Genomic DNA, 19,409 nt, shown 5'->3' with positions numbered 1-19,409 from the left:
TGTTCTTTGTGTCTGGGGTGGATAAGTGAACTTTAAAAAAAAAATTCATTTAAAAGATGATGTAACAAAAAAGAGAAAAAATTTTTAAGAAGAAGATTATCCATAATCCTAGCATCCTAGCCCAACTATTTCTATTTTTCCTATTGCAGTTATGGAAGAACTTAACTTTTAAAACATTTAAACAGAACATAACCAGGTTTTACAGAGGAGAGATAAAGCAATTTCTCCATACCATCAAAGCCATATCTTCGGGAGGAAAGCAAGGGCTCTCTAGGAAACAGTTGCTTCTCTCTGGTGTAGAAATTTCACCCAAGTTACACAGGCCAGGCCCTCTTCTCTGAAAAACGTTCCAGGTGAGGTCAGCATGCATTTATTCAGTGCCTACTCCATGCCTGGCACCATGGGAAAGATTAAAAAGCAGAAGACAGGGACCTTAAATCTAGTTGAGAAGTCAAAACTTACACATGGGAAACAGAAGACAGTAATAAGCAAGTGTTAATTATATGGTCTAGTAAGGAAGAGCAGTTATAAGTTTAAAAAAGTCACTAAAACTGAAATTTGAGGGCTAAGTGGTTTATACATAAACTATTTCCAAAAGATCTTCATAGTGATATCACTAATGAACACTGAGTAAGTCTGAGGTCTGTGTTTTAGTTATTCATATTGTTCTCAGTCTATTTGGGGCATCCATGACCATTTCTGTGTAACTTCTCCGTGGCGCCGACAAGGCCTTAGAGTGTGCTCTACACTTACCTCTCCTCTGTTTCATGAACGATACTCGTGGCTGACTGAAGCCTGAGGCACAGGGATTGCATGGAGGTACTTTGCTGCCTGAAGGAAGAAAGTCGTGAGGAGGAAGGGACACAGAGTAGGCGCTTTGAAGTGAAGCTAGATTTAAGTTCTTGACCTGCACACATTGTACTCTTTGTATTATTGGTGGCTGCTTTAAGGGTGGCCTCTGGTTTCCTGATTTGCCTGCCTAAGCAGCTGTTGTCCTGTTTCCTACACAGTGTTAATCCAGTTAACAGTGTTGATCCAGTTAACAGTGATAAGCCGTATTACTCTGGCATATTTAAAACTGGTCAGCAACAATATCAAGATTTTTTGCCTTTTCTTCCTATTTCCCTGTTGTATTATAATATAGTACTTTTCAAATTCACTGATAAATGATTTTCAGATAAGAATTAATTTGTAAGAAATACAGGAACATGGGATTCAGTTTTTCAGGGAACAGTTTAAAAATTCTTAAGAGGCTTAATAAGGCAGGTAGGTATCTGTGGATTCACTTCTTGTTGAAACGTTTTTTTCTGCTGTTTCACAGAGGTGCTCGCTGAAGGATCCCCACGTCCCCTGTCTTCAGTGCCTGATGTGACACATCACTTGGTGACCATGCAGTCAGGGAGGCAGTCATATGAGGTTTCTGTGTTAACTGCCGTAAATCCACAAGAGGTAAATGGTCTCTCGCCCTTGTTTTGTTGCTGTGGAAACTGATGCAGAGAGTGATTGGGAATCTAGTTCGGAGGATTTGAAAAATTCTCCAATTTCAGCTTCCCAGAAGCTTTGAATAGAACCTCTTCCTTTAAGCTCAGAAAGGAGCCGGAGTTGTAGGGTTGCCTGAATTGAGAACTTGGTCAATTACAGGTGAGATTCTCAGTTTTAATATTCTGTATTCACATGCCTTAATGAATATCTGCTCCTTCTGTTTTCTGCTTCACTATGAGATGAGTTTGCTTTTATTTTTATAAAGAAAATAACATCCTTGGATAAAGTGGTACTTCAGAAGAAAAAAAAAAAGTACTGACAAATAATTTTACAAAATTATTTAAAAATATATATATATATTATTATTATTATTTTTTACAAAGAGGAAGAAAGAGGGATAGAGAGAAACATTGACGAGAGAGAAACCAATCAGCTGCCTCCTGGTTATTGCTTTGGAAAATGTCTCACCTATATAGCCTTCCTTTATCTATTTTATTCTTATTTATTTTAAAATATTTATTATGGAATTGTTCAAAGGGTATAGAGAAAATAGAATATCTTTTATAGTTGGTTGGTTTGAATTAGGATTCAAACAAGACCCATACATTGCATTGCTTAATAATTCTTTTTTTTTTAGATTTTTAAATATATTTTATTGATTTTACACAGAGAGGAATTGAGAGGGACAGAGAGTTAGAAACATTGATGAGAGAGAATCATCGATCAGCTGCCTCTTGCACACCTCCTACTGGGGATGTGCCCGCAACCAAGGTACATACCCTTGACTGGAATCAAACCCTGGACCTTTCAGTCCGCAGGCCGACGCTCTGTCCACTGAGCCAAACCGGTCCCAGAGCATTGCTTAATAATTCTTAATTCTCTTTAAAATAGTTACCTACACCCAACCACACTTTCCCCCCTCCCCCAGTATGGTTATCTATTTAAGGAATTGGGTTACTCTGCCTATAGAATTTCCAACATTCTGATTTTGACTGATTGACTCCTGTTCTTATTTAATATATTTTTCTATTCACAGATTTTCTAAAAGATGATAATTATATTTAGAATCTTGATTAGATTCATGTTTCCCCTTAACCCCCAAGAGAATATTTCATATGTGGCATTCTTGCTTCCTATGACATCTCATCAGGAGACACATGATAATCAGTTGTTCTCCTCTTACTGATCTGAAGATTGACCAGTGAGCCCTAGCCGGTTTGGCTCAGTGGATAGAGCGTCAGCCTGTGGACTTAAAGGTCCTGGGTTTTATTCCGCTCAAGGACATATGCCTGGATTTTGGGCTCAATCCCCACAGCCGATCAATGTTTCTCATCATTGATGCTTCTATCTCTCTCTCTCCCTCCTTCTCCCTTTCTCTCTGAAATCAACAAAAATTAAAAAAAAAAAAAAAAAAAAAAGATAGACTAGTGAGTTAAGTAAAAACTTTGGCAAACATTATTGATTATGGCCTAAATCTATTTTTACATTAGAGCTTGCAAAATGGTGATGTCCTAATTCTCTTTTTTCCTTGCTTTCCTTTTATAAAAAAAAGTACTTTTCCTCACCAACTATTGGATTGCTCTGAAAGTTAGTTCAGTCTTCCCTGTTATAAATTATTACCTGGCAAAACTAATCTGAAACACTCAACCTTTTTTTATATTTGAAACTTTGGAGTTTTACTCTCCTATACTGCTAAATACTTTTAAGTTTTATTTTACTTTTTAAATGTCACTGATTTCAGAAAGAGGGAGAGATAGAAACATCAATGACAAGAGAATCATCCATCTATGCCTCCTACTGGGGATGGAGCCCGAAATCCGGGCATGTGCTCTGACCAGATTCCGATTGTGACCTCCTGATTCATGCGTCAGCCACACCGCCTGGGCAAAATCCTTTTTTTTTTAAAATTGAAATACTCCAAGCAACCCCAAACTAATGCCGGATGTATAAAATCATAATTCATTCATCATACATTTTGTACCTAACATGTATGAGGCCCTCTACTGAGTACTAGTTGTACAATGTAAATAAAATACAATGTCTGCCTCAAAGAACTTACAGTCAGAATTGGGACCTCTGCCTTTTATAACTCCATAACTATGTAAATGGTGTCGCTGGAGTGGTGCTGTGCAGAGAGGTTAGAATAGGAAGGGTGATGGATCAATAACTGGCAATTTTTACATGCTGTAGTAAGTGCTAGTCTTGGGGGAAATCAGGGGATAAGTTTTTTTTGTTTGTTTTCTTAAAAAAATATATTTTATTGATTTTTTTTACAGAGAGGAAGGGAGAGAGACAGAGAGCCAGAAATGTCGATGAGAGAGAAACATCGACCAGTTGCCTCCTGCACACCCCCCACCGGGATGTGCCCGCAACCAACGTACATGCCCTTAACCGGAATCGAACCTGGGACCTTTCAGTCCGCAGACCGACTCTCTTGCCACTGATCCAAACCGGTTTTGGCAGGGAATAAGTTTTAGTGTCAAACCTGCAACCTTGGCGAACCTGGATGATGCTCTAACCAACTGAGCTACCTGGCCAGGGCGAGTCCACATTCTTGAACTCAAGAACAAGGCCTTAGAGTGTGCTCTACACTTACAGAATAAGTGATTGCCAGCTAGTTTGACTATATCTTAGCATGTTTTCCAGATAAAACAAATTACAAATTCCATACCATTTCTCATAAAATGCCATTGCTAAGTTTTTGAGTTCCAACATCTAGATCTTGGCCTAGGTTAGAAGCATACCATTCTTACATCCCTACCACACAGCATCAAATGAAATTTGTGCTTTGTTTAAATGTCTTTAAATTCTGTACTGTTACATTCTCTGTAAACTACCTTCATCCAAATTGAGGTCAACAAGTAAATACATCTCCAGGTCAATAATTTATCTGATTAGATTTTATTTTATTTTATTTTTTAAATATATTTTATTGATTTTTTACAGAGAAGAGGAGAGAGGGATAGAGAGTTAGAAACGTCGATGAGAGAGAAACATCGACCAGCTGCCCCTTGCACACCCCCTACTGGGGACGTGCCCGCAACCAATGTACATGCCCTTGACCGGAATCGAACCTGGGACCCTTCAGTCCGCAGACCAACGCTCTACCACTGAGCCAAACCGGTTTTGGCTGATTAGATTTTAATAAGCCAAATTTGTATGCTGAATTTCACTGTATTCCTATCTCATTTTCTTTTCATAATAAAATGGAACGCAGTTTCATCAATTATTGTACAAAACCGCCTTTCAACAAAGTGTAGAGCAGAATGTCCATGCTAGCTGCCACCCTGCTAGAGTCTCAGGCTTGTCTCACTTCATCACAGGAAAGGTGTTCCTTAAGCCCAGGGAATCCCTGGAGTTCTTCGAGTCTGGTCTTGCTCTCATGAACTCTTTGGGAATAGCTTTCCATTCCTTTTATTTCTACTTGAACTTGCAGCCTGTACTTGAGCTAACACTGACATAAGATTTTTGGTCTCACCATTTCTAATTTCCCTGTAAGTCATACATTCCTCCTTCACTGACTGGTAAGTACACGAATATTCGAACAATAGTTTGACTTATAGATTCAGGACATTTTATTGCCGTAGTGAAAATGACAGCATATGGGTGCTGCAGAATAAATAAAAATATGGAAAAAAATGTTTAATTAAAGCATGTAAAGCTTAAGGATGGTCTCAAGGCCAGTATCTGCATGGCTCTTGCTTTGGAATTAGATATCCTTGACTTGGCCCCTGCAGTGCATTTCCCAATCCCACTCATAAACCTTTACTTAGTATGAATTACTTTTCTTTTATTCATCAGTACCCTATTCCAGATTTTGTTGCATTCTTTTACAGTTACTAAACCAAGGAGATTTAACTGAAAGGCGGACATGAGCATGGGTACTGAATCCTGAAGAGCAGCTCTATCTGATCCCAGTGAGCATATAGTGGGAACAAGCTTGCTTATGGCTCCCAATCTGCCAGAATCCAAATGGATCTGTAAATGACAAGACCCTGCTTTTTCCTCTGTGCATCTTCCCTGGCAAAGAAGATGAATGCAAGAGAGCTTCTCTTCAGACTCTCATCTGACCCAGAAAAGGAAGAAAGCAGGGAATGTGGGCTAGGTAACTGTACCTACCTCTCTTCCCACTGGAAAATTTGGGGACGGACTTCTCCCAAAAAATGAATTGATTATGTTTGGCTGACGTATCTCAGTATAACTATTGAGAGGAGATTTTCCTACGAAGAGCTACCACCCCAGCCTCTGCTGTCTTATCACGTGGATGAACTAAGTCCTGCCACCAACCATAAAACTTCACCAGGAAGTTGAGCTTTCAAGATGCCTTGTTGCTTTGGAGAAGGGAGTGATGTCAGTTCTGTTGTGATATTCTCCCTTTAGCAACCAGAGTAAGACACTCTCCGCCAGTGGGCTGCAAACAATAAATTACTTGAATCCCTACTTGGCCCAGGCTGAGGTACTATCTTGTCCCATACACCTCTACTTAGTCACTTTGCTTCTTTGTTCATGGAACATACAGTAGCATGTTTAAAGGGCTTTTTTTTTTTTAAGTTAAATCACATGATTCAGAACTTCAGTTGTTTTCCCTTTAAATAAACAAAATAGCCCAGTCAGTTCTTTGGATTGTTTTTAGACAGAATTTGTTCTCTTAGAAGATTAAGAAAGTAGTTCAGTCTTCACCTTTAAGATAAGGTATTGATTTACCCTTAGGATTCATGCAGGTAAGACCGAGCTCAGGAGTCTTGGGGAACATGACACGAACATCTTCATCTCTAACTACCAAACCCAGATGATAGCTATTGCCTGAGTGTCACTCTGTCCTCACCAGAAAGAACCACGACTGGGTCTGGAAAATTAGCAATGAATTTTCCCAGAAAGTGAAAAAAAAACATGAGAAAGGTGCTTCTGTTAGAGTAGGCACTCTTGCTATTATCCCGTCTCTATAGCTACTGAGAAAACATCTAATTATAGTTAGTGAGAAGTATTCCAAAGATCACTTACTAGTAGAAAATCATGACTGTCAGATTTATTTAAAGTGAACCTCATGCTGACACACACATGCTCACAGATAACATTCTAAATATATAACAGGAAAGAACTGCTTTTTAAAATTATAGTTCTCAATTTGTTAATGACATGTATAATCGTGCTATGTAGATTGAGTTCATGTATTACTTGTATTCTTAAAATGCCAGTTTTTACTTCCTGTGGTTTCACTCTTATACTAGAGCAGTGGTTTTCAACTGGGAACATTTTGCTCCCAACTTTCCTAGGGACATAGAGACATATTTGGTTGTCACAACTGGAGGACATTACTGCCAGCTAGTGAATAGAGGCCAGCAAACATCCCACATTGCACAAGACTCCCTGTCCTTGCACCCAACAAAGATTCATCTGGCCCAGAATGTCCACCGTGCTGAGGCTGAGAAACCCTGTGCTAGAGGCTGCAAACTTGTCATCCCCCAAGTGTTTTATTTTGCCTGTATAGTATTTCCAAGTAATTCTGGTTTCTGTTGAAAATGCAGTTGTTCTGGCAATTCAGGACCTGTATTCCAGCAGAGACTCCAGCTCTACTGTCCCCTACTCCCTTACAGCCAGCCCATTCAACCCGTTTATTTTCTGACTAGCCTCTGTAGGCATTGGGGCTTGTTCCCTTTTTCTGTCCCTAATATTTAAGTGTGAGGCACAAAGTAAGAACCCTTAGCTCAGGTATGTTCCCTCCACCCTGAGGTTCACTTTGATTTACTTGAACCATTCCCTGATATCTGCTACTTTTCCCCATTCTCCAAGAATAGCCATGACTCAAGACCCAAGTTTTCCCTTGCCTTGATCTGACCCCACTTTGGTTGCTAATATTATTGAGAAGCAGTAATTAAGTGTACTGGTTAGGCAGGTGGTTTGAGATTATCTAGCGATTCATAAGCCAGCTCCTCCTGCTCCTTCTTGGGGCTTGCAGGCTGCTCTAGAGGTTCTTCTAAATCCTGCTGTGGGTTTCTGATGCCGAGTTTTGTAGTTTCATGGGTGCTGCAGAATAAATAAAAATATGAAAAAATGTTTAATTAAAGCATGTAAAGCTTAAGGATGGTCTCAACATTTTTATTGTATGGGATGCAAAAGTTTCTAGGTGGGAAATGGGGAGAGGAATTGGGACTTAAACAATAAAATTGAAAATATTAGAGATGCTTTATTCCCTTTGATGTATACGATCTCAATGGAGGAGGTGGTGCTGAGTTATTTTTAAAAAGGCTAGAAAAACAGTTTTGTTTTATTTTATGGGAAATAAAAATATACATGATTTTTCAAACATGGAGTGGAAATACTTTTGACTGGTGGCATTGGAACTGGAATAGGAAAATAATGTTTCAAATTTTAGGAATCTAGACTTAATATACAATGGTTGTATATATATATTTTTTAATATATTTTGATTTTTTTAATATATTTTATGATTTTGTACAGATATGAAGGGAGAGAGATAGAGAGTTAGAAACATCGATGAGAGAGAGTCATCGATCAGCTGCCTCTTGCACACCTCCTACTGGGGATATGCCTGCAACCAAGGTACATGCCCTTGACCGGAATCGAACCCGGGACCCTTCAGTCCCCAAGCCGACGCTCTATCCATTGAGCCAAACCGGTCTCGGCTATTTTGATTTTTTTACAGAGAGGAAGGGAGAGGGATAAGAGTTAGAAACATCAATGAAAGAGAAACATCGATCAGCCGCCTCCTGCACACCTGCCACTGGGGATGTGCCTGCAACCAAGGTACATGCCCTTGAGCGGAATCAAACCTGGGACCCTTCAGTCTGCAGGCCGACACTCTATCCACTGAGCCAAACTGGTTAGGGCTACAAAGGGTATATTTTATTCACAACTGCACTTCTCTCCAAACTCAGATGTGTAATCTGGAGCTGTCTGGATGTCTGTTTTATTTTGCCTGTACAGTATTTCCAAGTAATTTTTAAATTAGTTGCCAACATGAAGATTTCTGGCTTCTGTTGAAAATGCAGTTGATCTGGCAATTCAATTTCCATGTAAGTACAAGTAATTTCCATGTTAGTACAGGATAGTGATCTCAAAATATGAGTGGCTGTCCTGAAGGCTCCTCCCAGGGGCATTGCTAGGGGTGGCACCCGGATGCCTGCGGGGGGACAGCAGCATCTGGGATTACCTGGGACAGCCATGCACTTCCAGCTGCACCTTCCCCTGTGTGGTCCTGGCACCCTGACCCTTGTTCCTCACAAAGTCTTCATCCAGCCCCGCCTGCTTCAGGGTGTCTTGATACCTTTGTTCTGCTGCTTTCCTGGCAAGGTCCTGTGGGACGGAAACTAATCTGTAACTGTCTTGTGAATTTCTTGTTAATTCTAAATTACTAGTTTAACCCATATCCTAAAATACTGTTCACCACCACCCTCTCCCATTAGTGAGGACAAGATTTGCATAGAAATTACTTCGAGCTTTGTTTTCAAGTGCATAGGAGCTATCTGAAGTGCCTAGGAGCTATCTGAAGATTTTGTAAAAAGTAGACTCTCATTTGGTAGGTCTCAGTTGGGGCCTGCAATTATGTATTTCTAACAGTCCCAGGAGATGCCAGCCATTGATTAGGGAGCCACACCTTTGAGAAGCAAGGCCTTAAATTTTTGAAAGACCAAGTGAGGTCCAGATGAAAATGATGGACTAAAACCCTTAGAGATCTAGCAATGTGCCACAGATCTAGAGCTGGTGATGTTCACCACTATGAACAGTGGCTCTGGACAGCAGCAAAGACTGGATTTTCAGTCACATTAATAAGTTAAAATGTGCTTGCCAACAGCCAAACTCACTGTGTATATGGAACCTAACTCCCACTCTGATTCATACTGAAAGCTAGACTACAGTGAAACTCTAGGAATTGAAATTTTCCAGGTTAGATGTCTTCAGAGTCCAGTCTTGGATGAATTTAGCCCAAGTGACATTTATTATTACACTACTATTACTACTTAGGGGCCCAATTTAGAATCTTCCTGAGCTTCCGGGAAATGTTTAGATATTAAACTTTCACGTCTAAGAACTCTCTCATCCAAGACAGAAAGAAGATGGCTGGTTGTTCAGTTTTACCTTGGTAACTTGTTCGAAGAGATATGGCCTCGTTTGTATTCTCTTTTTCATTTCCTCCAGTTCTTTCTTATACTCTCTTGCTCTTTTACGGTCATTGTTCCTGGAATTAGATTTTTTTAGTGCGCCTTGTTCCAATCCAGAATACCCTTCATTCCAGTTAAACAGAGTCGGTCTCATGGACATTGTAAATTCCTAGCTGTGCCTGGCAAACTCATGACTGCCCTCAGAGGAGCCTAGCCTAATAACGCCGTTGTGCCGTTTTTAAGGCCAGTGATCTGCTGGGTCCCGAGACACTACCCTTCGACACGCGGAAGACACTGACCGGTTTTCTTGCAGCTTTGCTCGGAATACCTCCTCCAGGCTTTTATGGGGATCCATGGCTTTCGCACGCAAGGTCACCGATTTGGACATTGCCTGACACTTCTTTTTATGCATCTCCAACCACTGCGTACTCTCCTGCGCTTGGTTCTTTTTTTCAAGTGAACTTCTACAGGGAGGAGGGGGGAAAAAGAATACAGATGACAAACTTGGATGTATTTAAAAGCAATCTTAGTAACCTCTCTGGAAAGTTGGTGATGTCTATGAATGGAGGTGGGTGGGTAATTTACCTCCCTGGCATTTCAGAAAGAATAAGATTCTGGCATCAAATGCAAGGGCATATGACGCCTTCCCAGCACTCGGATACAGTGATATTCTACCCAGGAGAGTATCACTCATTGAACTGAAAACATGTGAATAAAATATCCTTATTTTAGTAGCCAAACATTCAGGCTTGTCTATCCTGAAACAGAATATTAATAGCTGGTTCAGTAGCTGAGTTATATACCCTGAACCAGTGCAAACAGTCCACAAGTACTTTATGCCCACTATCTTGTGTAATCCTCATAACTGCCCTGTGAACTAAGAACTAGGAGCATTCATTGTATAGGCAAAGAGATGTAGCCTCAGGCAGGGTAAGCCACTTGCCCAAACCTACCTAGCATATCAGTGGAAAAGCCAAAGTTAGAATTAGGATATCTGACTTTAAGTCTGCCCTTGGTGTATACACTGTGCTATAAAGAGTGGGCTGGGAGGTGCCCGAGTTTATGTCTTTTGGGAATACAGATAAATACAGATATAGAAATGGACTTTTTATGCACAATTTGGGATCAACTTTTAGTACTGAGTTTGTATAGATATTCTACAAGGTGTGGAGAGTTCCACCAAAAGAAAAAAGCCAGGACTCCTGCACTTGGCCTACACTCACGTGGACTGAGTAGGAAGGGGACATTAAAGTAATATCTGCTAGTATGTCAAACTCCCTATTGCTAAGAAGCAGTGGTAGACATCCTCTGCAGGGTGGGCCAACCTCTGGTTCATAATATCTAATTGGGACCGCAGGATATTGCTACATTCAGCCTTGATTTAGTAGCTCTATGACATTTGAGGAAAAGGGAAATATCCATTGGATTCTAAATACATTTCTACGATCTGTGTGGGTCTTAAAGGGCCCAGTCGGTTCAGTTACTCCTGTGTGAGCTCCACAGGAAAGCACCAATATGCTGGTCCTCTGCTCACTTCGTCTCAGTGGCCTGGTGGAGGAGCGCTTACTGGCTCAATGAGAACAATACCATGACAGAGTAAGGTCAGTTAAAGAGGTAAGAATAAGGAGGTGCCTGATTCCCATCTGAATTCTGGTAGTTCCCCCAGATGAATCTTGGAGAATGTCAGTATGTGCATGAGTGATCATCTCTGTGGCAGGCTCAGCCACCTGTCGTCATGCTTCTCCGAGTTCCTGCTCCCAATGGGTTCCTTCCTTTTTCATCTCTAGGTGTTTACCAAAGCTGTTCTTTGTCTGGAAACTTTCTTTCCAGCCTTTGGCTTATTCCTCTTCCTTCAGGTTTCACCTTAGACATCTATTACAAGAGTCCCCTCCCCAGGCTTCCCAGTGCCCCCAGTCCCCTGTATTCCTTCATCTTTGCACTCACTAACAACATAAGGTAGCTGCTTCGTTGCTTTTCTGTATTTCAGATTAGGTATTAAACTATAGGTATCTCCAGCCTTGACATTCTCCTGGCACAGAGTAAGGCCCGTGAATCTTTGCTGAATGACAGCTAGGTGTTTCCCAGCCCTGAGTGTGCAGAGCCACATGTGTTCCTGTCCTGACCGGAGAATTCCCTTCCACGCCTCAGGCTTCCGGTCACCGGAGGGGAGGCCCAGCGGCGGGGTGGTGTCCATCCTGTGGGCCACGAGCCGGGCACTGCGAGTCTTTTGCAGCCTGACCACTCACCTGACTGCGGATTCCCTCTTCCTGGTGGCGTCTGTGATGTGCACAGGTAGGGTGTTGGCAGAGAGGGAAGCAAGGCCACTCAGAGAACGGCTCCTGGGCCGGGGAGCAGCCGGTGGCTGTGGGGAGTCCTAGAGGAAGCACAGGCTGGCATTGGTGGGACAGCATGTGTGACTGGGTTTCATCTTAGCTGGAATCAATTTCAGTGAAGATAGAAACTAATCAGACTAAGGGTCTTTTTTCCGGGGATTAAAGCCAAGGGTAATGAGATTTCAAGCTTAGTAACTGGGACAGACTTGGATGTCAATCCTGGAGGCTTTTTCATTGTTAATCCTTACCTGAGGATATTTTTCCATTGATTTTTAGAGCAAAAGGGAGATGAAAAGACAGAAACATCCATGTGAGAGAGCCACATCAATTGACTGCTTCCCGCATGTGCCCCAACCAGGACCCAGGGCTGGGGATCAAGCATGTAACCAAGATACAAGCTCTTGACCAGAACAGAACCTGGGACCCTTCAGTTCAGGGGCCGACACTCTATCCATTGAGCCAGACTGGCTAGGGCAATCTTGAAGTTTTTAATCAAATGAGAAGGGTTCTTTGGAATTGGTAGAGAGACACAACAATTGATCCCAACTTCCTGCCTCCCAGACCTGCTTGAACTTATTTCTTCAATTTCAAGAGGGAAGGAAAAGAAGTATTCTTGTGGTCTTAAGTTTATAGGAATTGTGAATCTGATCTGCTTATAGCTGAACTGTTTTGTTTTGTTTTTAATTAAGATAGAAAAATGCATGAGAAGTGCCTTCCACCGAGACGTGGCCCTCGACCCTCCCAAACGGCCGGGGCTCTCACCTTCCTCCCTCCGGTGGCGGCAGCATCACAGGGCCGCCGAGTGTGACACAGGCTGGCGGTTCTCAGCAAGAAGGGCTTGTTGCGAGTCCCCTCTCGGGTGTCCCTCCTCTTGGCAGCTCTTCTCTGGAAGGCCCTGTAGAGGCCCTCGTAGTCGGGGACGGCAGGATTCACCCGCGGCTGGAACCCAAAGTCAGTCTGCAGGAACCCGAGCTTCGCCTGCCAGGTCCGGGTGGCCGTGCGGAGCTGTGGGTCAGCCCTGAGACTGGAGGAGATGACGGGGGAGGAGGCCGTCTTGAGCATGTCCGTGGCTCTCATTTGGATGCGAATTTTCCTCAAGAGCTCAGCTTCTGTGAAGAAAAGTCAGGGTGGTGAGGGGTGGGAAGGGACCGAGACTCATACCAAAAGGTTTGGAGAACTTTCCCTCTTCTAAACACTAGCAGTAATGCGCTGGAACCAAATGTTGACTTTTCAGGAATTTTGTGATCCAGCTGACACCATGTGGGAAAGCCTGAAACTGGCCATGATAGGCATATTTACACGACAGAAAGTGGCAAACACTACAAATCATTTTTTTGTTATTGTTTTGTTTTTTTTCCTGGAGAGCTCAATAAATGTTGAGAACACTGCCAGGTACCAATCAGGTTGCAGAATCAGCTCCATTCACATTTACTGAGTGCTTTCTCTGGTTCCTGAAGGGTGACCAGGAGGAATGGGCCAGTCACCTGCTCCTCTCCCAGCTCTCCCGTCTCAGAGAAAGGCCCCTCCACCCACCCAACTGCCCACGCCCACTGTCCAAGTCATTCTTGGCACGCCCTCCTTCATCTTATCGGTCACACGTCCCACCGTCTCCTCCGCATTAACCTGTATCCAGTCCAGTCTCCTTTTTGTTGTCCCTGCTACTAATTTCATAATTTCTCAACTAAATTGTTGAAATAGCCTCGTTATATCAGCATCCCTGAGTCTAGCACCTCCCCCTTTAATTATCAATCAGAGTGATCTTTCTGAACTTCATATCTGATCATGAGCCACTCTATTTAAACCCTCTAGTGGCTCCCCAATGCCCTTGGGTGAAGTCCAAACTCCTTCCCACAGCCCTCAAGGCCCCGGGTCTAAACTGTGCTTACCTCTCTCCTCCCCTCTCCCTCTTCTCTCCACCCTCTACCTTTTCACCCCTGAATGTACTCAGCCTTCTTACCTCCATGCTATAGCTCTGCTGGTACACTCTTCCTCCCTCTTCATCAGATTAACACAGCTCACCCTGCAGGGTCAGCCTCAGCGCTCACTTTCTCTGGGGACCCTGAGTTAGGCCCTTTGATACAAACTCCATAGGACCCTATAATCCTTGCAAATGACTCATCTCAGTTGTGGTCATTTATCTGTCTCCCTCCATGTCCACAAACTCCATGTCTACTCATTCACCCTAGAACAATGTGTGGGACATGGCACATGTTACTGAAGGAGCAAAGAAAGCTGAGTCTCCTATTTGAGCTGCACTCTGAAATGAGTTCCTCACCAGGCTGGGGAGGTTTCCTCAGAGGCAGTGGCACGGTCTAAGCCAGTCATTAGATGTCTCATTGGTTCTCTGTTTTCCTATCTGCGGCCACAGAGGCCTTCACATCCACTCACTGAGGGGTCTTTAGCAGCTCATCTCCAAGCCAGGCTAACCCGAGCCTGATAAATCCTCACTGTACCCCCGGCAGCAGGCAGCAAGGTGGCAAGGTTGTCTTTACCCTGGAGTTTGTCCCCGAGAGCTGGCTCCAGAATGGACCTGGGGATCCTTCTAGAGGCAGTCTGCTTGGCGGCCTTGGCCTGAGCACTGGCGGCCAGGTCCCTCTGCTGAGCGGCTTCCTTCCGCTGCTCCTCCTTCTCCAGGAAGCTGAAGGGTTTGAAAGACGAGAGCAGCAGTTCTTTCCTCTTCTGGATCCCTGCCTGCCTTCGGGCCTCGCTGCGCGCCACGATTTCATGGTAGAGGGGCAGGTAGACGTGCGCAGGCACGGGCTGTGCGCGGAACTGCCGGTGGCACTCGGCCTCCTCCTGGCCCTGCCTCTGGGCCTGCTGCCTCTCGAGCTCGAAGGAGGCAGGCGAGGCCAGCCACTGGGCCTTTCTCTGGGCCTCGCGCACCGTCATGCGGAACGGCTGGGGAACAGTGATGGAGGATGCCCAGGAGCTGAGGCTTCTGTGCTGGGAAGGAGGCCGGGAGCCTGCGGGTGGCTGGGACTGAGCCTTGGGAAGGTCGGAGGGCAGGCTGCTCAGGGAGCTGCAGCGCCGTGGGTAGCCACACCTGGGGGGAGAAAGCAGCTGCCGGGGCCTGGAGGACAGGCCGGGCGGCCCGGGGCCCAGCTCCTCCCAGCTCCTCCTCCCCGCTGCCTCCCCACACCTCTCTGCCAGCAGGCTGCATCTAGCTTCTCAGCCTAACATCGCAGCCCCACGGGCCTCTAAGCCTTTGCCTTTCTCAACCAGGCCCCCCTCCTTCCCACAGGCCCCCTATCGGCCTTAGTGAGAAGTCTCTTCTCATAACTGATCCAAAAACTGCCACTCTGCATTCTGATATTTTCACAGGGGGACAGCGCAGTGGTGCAGAGCAGGGCTTAGAGTCAGACAGAGCCAGAGGAAAATCCTGCTTCAAACAATTGCCAGCTGTGTGACCTTCAGCAAGGTTCTCTTGGAACCTCAACTCCTCATCTGTAAAATGGCAAAATAATACCTGTGTACAGGGTGATCGAGAGGAGGAAAAATAAACATTAAACGAGGTAAAGCATGCATACACATATCAGGGCTTGGCCAAGGCAAAGGCACCTTGCTGCCATTCTCAGGGAGGAGTGTGTGTGGGAAGGCCTCCGTTTAACAATTCCCGGGCTCCGGGTGGTAAGGTGACCCGGAGTGATTCAGGACCGCTGGGTAGGAATCAGAACGCATGTTTGGATCCGGAAGCTGATTCTTCCGGAGCCTGAGTAAGTGGCAACTTGGACACGTGGTCCTTCACTGAGGAAGAAACACGGGCCTTGGTGGGAGTTGTGCAGGGAAGCAGCCTTTGTGCTGCAGCGCCTCACCTTGGAGATGGGGGGCGCTGGGCCTGCGGCTCCCCCCTGCCTTTGTTCTGGAAGAAACTCGCCAGGTCCTCATCGTCTTCAGAGAGGCTCCCATCACTGCCTGGGTCAGACGGATGACGGGATTCCGACAGGCACCACCGGCCTTTCTGCCTCAGGGCTCGCAGGGTCTCATAAAAGCTCCCAGCCGAGTCGGGAGAAGTGGAATCTGTCTCCTCTGGGCTGAGGAGCTCATGGAGTCCGCCAGCCCCAGGCAAAGCCAGCCCGGCCCCAGGCAGCTCCTCTTCTGCCTCCGTGTCTGAGGAGGATCCGGGGGGAAATATCTAAAATGAAATAGGATAGATCGGGGTCAAACTATAACTTCAAATTTATTCACAACTTAACTGTTAATTTCACTTTGAATAAGCCTCTATATATTAAGGACTGGGGAGGAACAAAGAAATTTTTTAATTAACAGGAAAGACAATGTAGAAATAAGAGTGCTCTAAGGAAATTTCACGCCCTCGCTCGTTTGGCCCAGTAGATAGAGTGCGGGCCTGTGGACTGAAGGGCCCAGGTTCGATTCCAGTCAAGGGCACATTCCCCGGGCTGTGGGCTCCATCCCCAGTGGGGACTGTGCAGGAGGCAGCCAATTGGTGATTCTCTTTCATCAGTGATGGTTCTATATATCTTTCTCCCTCTCCCTTCCCCTCTGAAATCAATAAAAATATATATTTTTAAAAAGAAATTTCACAAATTGGTATATGGGGTGTGCTTGGTCGAAGGTGTCAATCCCAAAAAAGAATATACCTGCCAAAGATCCCTAGTTGTAAACTGGGCTCAAATTCATAACCAAAGTGTAGCAGCCATTGTTTGCAATGGTCCCTCCCCCACACTGCGCCTCAGGGAAAACCTCGGCTGGAGCGGCCAGCCTCAGGCACTGTGTTCCTCCATCTGCGTTGACCCTTATATTAGAGCTCCTTCAGCTGTAATTCCACCAATGGGCTGAAGGACTACCCGATCCAACTGGAGCTGTGCAACTATATCCTCATTTGCATATTAACTGACCAATCAGAACACAAGAAGTTTATGGTTCATTTGCATGAAAATTGATCAGGGACTAGAAGGCACTCTTCTCTGTATAAGCAGAGTGCCCAGATTGTGTTCCCCAGGTTTGCAAACTGAGCTGAATAAAATCTCTCCTGAACCGCACCCAAAATTGGGGACTTCTGTTGGTGTTGAATGGTGGCAGCAACCCTTGGTTGACAAAGAGGAAAGAGAAGCAAAGAGCTGAAATTGGGTCCCTACTTCACACAGTGCGGTGAGCATTTACAGAGAGCCTACTCTGCTCCAGGCATTCTGCTCCCTCCAGGAATCCTACCCATGACCTTGGCCACGCTTTGGGCCCTGCCCTATTGGGGTTTTACCAACTTTTTTCAGTCTTCTTTTTCTTGCTTTCTCTGTCTCTGTCTTTGCTTTCCTCATATTCTAGCTGATTCCACTGTGTCACTAGGAATGGATAATTAACAGGAGAGACAATGTGGTCTAGCTGAATGAGCAATGTCCTAGAATATGGGAAACCCAACTGAGTTTAAATACTCCAGAAAATATAAATAAGGTGATTGATTCATTTGCACTAGGAATTAAGCTGAGAACAAGATAAGGCCTTGTCTTGAAATATCAAAGCCTTTATGAAGCTAACATTCCAGTAAAGGAAGACAGAGATAGAAGATAATAATTAGGCGAAGTCCATAAAACTACGGGATTATAGAGTGGCTATACGAAGCTTTCCTTATATGATGGGCTAAAAAACATCAGATAAAGACTATATATTTATGTAAAGATAGACATATATTGTGGAAGGTATGTATATTTATACTATAATCAGAGTTAGGTTTATTAACTTGCTGCAGTAAACCATGGAAAATTACAGGGAACTTGGGAGGGGGGTTGCTTTTACCAATAGTAAGAGGGTGGGAGAGGGCTTTTTCTAGGGTTAGCTTGTCCTGAATAATTCTGATGAGAGTTAGGGGAAGCAGGGATCAACTCTGAGTGGATGCTGCTGTGAAGAGGGGACAGTTTAGTGAGTGGATGACTGAGCAGTTTTTATTCAAAAGGGGACAAGAACAAGTGGGCTGGATAAGTAATTGATAGGTAAGCATACTCATTTAGAAGGGGGTGTTAGTCATTTTACAGTCTGGTGTGGTCCTATGAGAAACACTGTTTTCTGCTGATCTTGCTGCTGGCCTTCTCTGTCTGCTACGGTCTGAATCGTACTTTCTCAGACCTGGGATGATTTTTACTTCTCGCTGTGGAGGAGTTTGGGATTTACACATGACTGATGAGAAGGACCAGCCTTGCTCGGATCTGGGGTAAGCGGTTTCTGGGAGCCGCGAAGACCTTGGGGCAGGGACCTGAGGCAGGAACAAACTTGACTCTTGGAGAAGCAAGAGGGCCAGTGTGGCTGGTGTGGTGGAGCCAGGATGGGACCAGAGGATGACTGACTGCAGCTGGATTGCTGGTGATTTTACTGGGTTCTCTAAGGTCCAGCTCTAACACTGCAAAGAACACGAGACTGAGTCAAAGGTCTGAATATGCTCTAGCCCTCACTCTGCTACTGAAGAGTGTGTGATCTTAGGAAACTTCCTTTTTAAAGGAATTTATTGACGCCGAAACCAGTTTGGCTCAATGGATAGAGCGTCAGCTTGGGGACTGAAAGGTCCTGGGTTCGATTCCGGTCAAGGGCATGTACCTTGGTTGCAGGCATATCCCCAGTAGGAGGTGTGCAAGAGGCAGCTGATCGATGACTCTCATTGATGTTTCTAACTCTATCTCTCTCGCTTCCTCTCTGTACAAAATCAATAAAATATATTTTAAAAAATAAAAAATAAAAATAAAAAATAAAGGAATTTACTGAGATATAATTCACACATCGTGCAATACATACAATCCACGTATTTAAAGGGTGCAGTGGATTTTAGTATATTCGCAGTTGTGCAACCACCAACAGCTTTACATTTTAATCACTCCAAAAGGAAGCCCCGTAGCATTTAGCAGTCACTCCCTGTTTTCCCCAATCTTCCCATCCCTCTCCCACCTCCCTTCCCAGCTCACCCCTCATCCTTCCCCGCCGGCCCTACGCAGTCACCATTCCACTTTCTGTTTATATGGGTTTTGGGGCAAATTTCTTAATCTCTCCGCGCCACAATCTACGACAGTCCTGGGGGAGCTGAAGGGATAGAGCGATGGTTCTGCTAAGAGCCTGCCATAGGGCTCTGGTTCAGGCAGTTCTAGACCAATTCTTTATTTTGGGGGGGAGGCAATGATAAGATATGTACACATATAATACTTTAATAAAATGAAAAGAAGTAAACGCAACCAATTTCATCCCACGCCCCTCGGGAACACGCCCCTACGTCTGTCTCCAAGGCAACGTCAAACACTCCTCTCGCAGGCATTCCTTTCGCCGGGGCCCAGACCCGATTTCCCCCTTCCGTCTTCTCCCTCACCTGCAGGCCCCGGGCGCCGCCGGGGGCTCCCGCTCGCCTCCCCACCGTCATCTCCTCCGCGGGGCACCGACCGCAGCGTCCGCGACCCCGGCGGGGACTGCGGCGGCGGCGGCTCTACCTGGGTGAGCTAAGTCCCGCCCCTTTGTATATCTGTGCTCTGATTGGCTCCCGGGCGGA

At 44.8% G+C, this 19,409-nt stretch overlaps 2 protein-coding genes across 4 annotated transcripts in view; one reads left to right on the top strand and one right to left on the bottom strand.

Moving 5' to 3' along the window:
- Positions 1-7,786, top strand: part of ZNF410 (zinc finger protein 410) — a 38,016-nt gene extending 30,230 nt beyond the window's left edge. For 2 of the 3 annotated variants that reach the window (XM_084893257.1, XM_084893258.1), the window contains exons 11-12: positions 1,322-1,449; positions 5,319-7,786. In XM_084893257.1, the coding sequence (XP_084749383.1) occupies positions 1,322-1,449; positions 5,319-5,357 (167 nt within the window). In that variant the 3' untranslated portion in view covers positions 5,358-7,786. Of the gene's footprint in view, positions 1-149; positions 354-1,321; positions 1,450-5,318 lie in introns of those variants that run through there. The other variant, XR_014795829.1, reaches the window with a different exon arrangement.
- FAM161B (FAM161 centrosomal protein B) lies at positions 3,027-19,377 on the bottom strand. The gene is made up of 9 exons (XM_084892907.1): positions 19,233-19,377; positions 15,748-16,067; positions 14,428-14,978; positions 12,698-13,044; positions 11,849-11,976; positions 9,902-10,066; positions 9,580-9,679; positions 8,654-8,796; positions 3,027-7,506 (listed from the first exon to the last, which is right to left on the bottom strand). Exons 1-9 carry the CDS (start codon positions 19,281-19,283, stop codon positions 7,368-7,370), a joined length of 1,944 nt encoding a protein of 647 aa, XP_084749033.1. The 5' UTR covers positions 19,284-19,377; the 3' UTR covers positions 3,027-7,367.
- Positions 19,378-19,409: the final 32 nt, after the last annotated feature.

The sequence above is a fragment of the Pipistrellus hanaki genome (assembly GCF_964339955.1).
Source record: "Pipistrellus hanaki genome assembly, chromosome: 1".
Classification (NCBI taxonomy): domain Eukaryota; kingdom Metazoa; phylum Chordata; class Mammalia; order Chiroptera; family Vespertilionidae; genus Pipistrellus; species Pipistrellus hanaki.
Note: the sequence above shows the minus strand (reverse complement) of the source record. Positions and strands in the feature narration are given on the sequence as shown.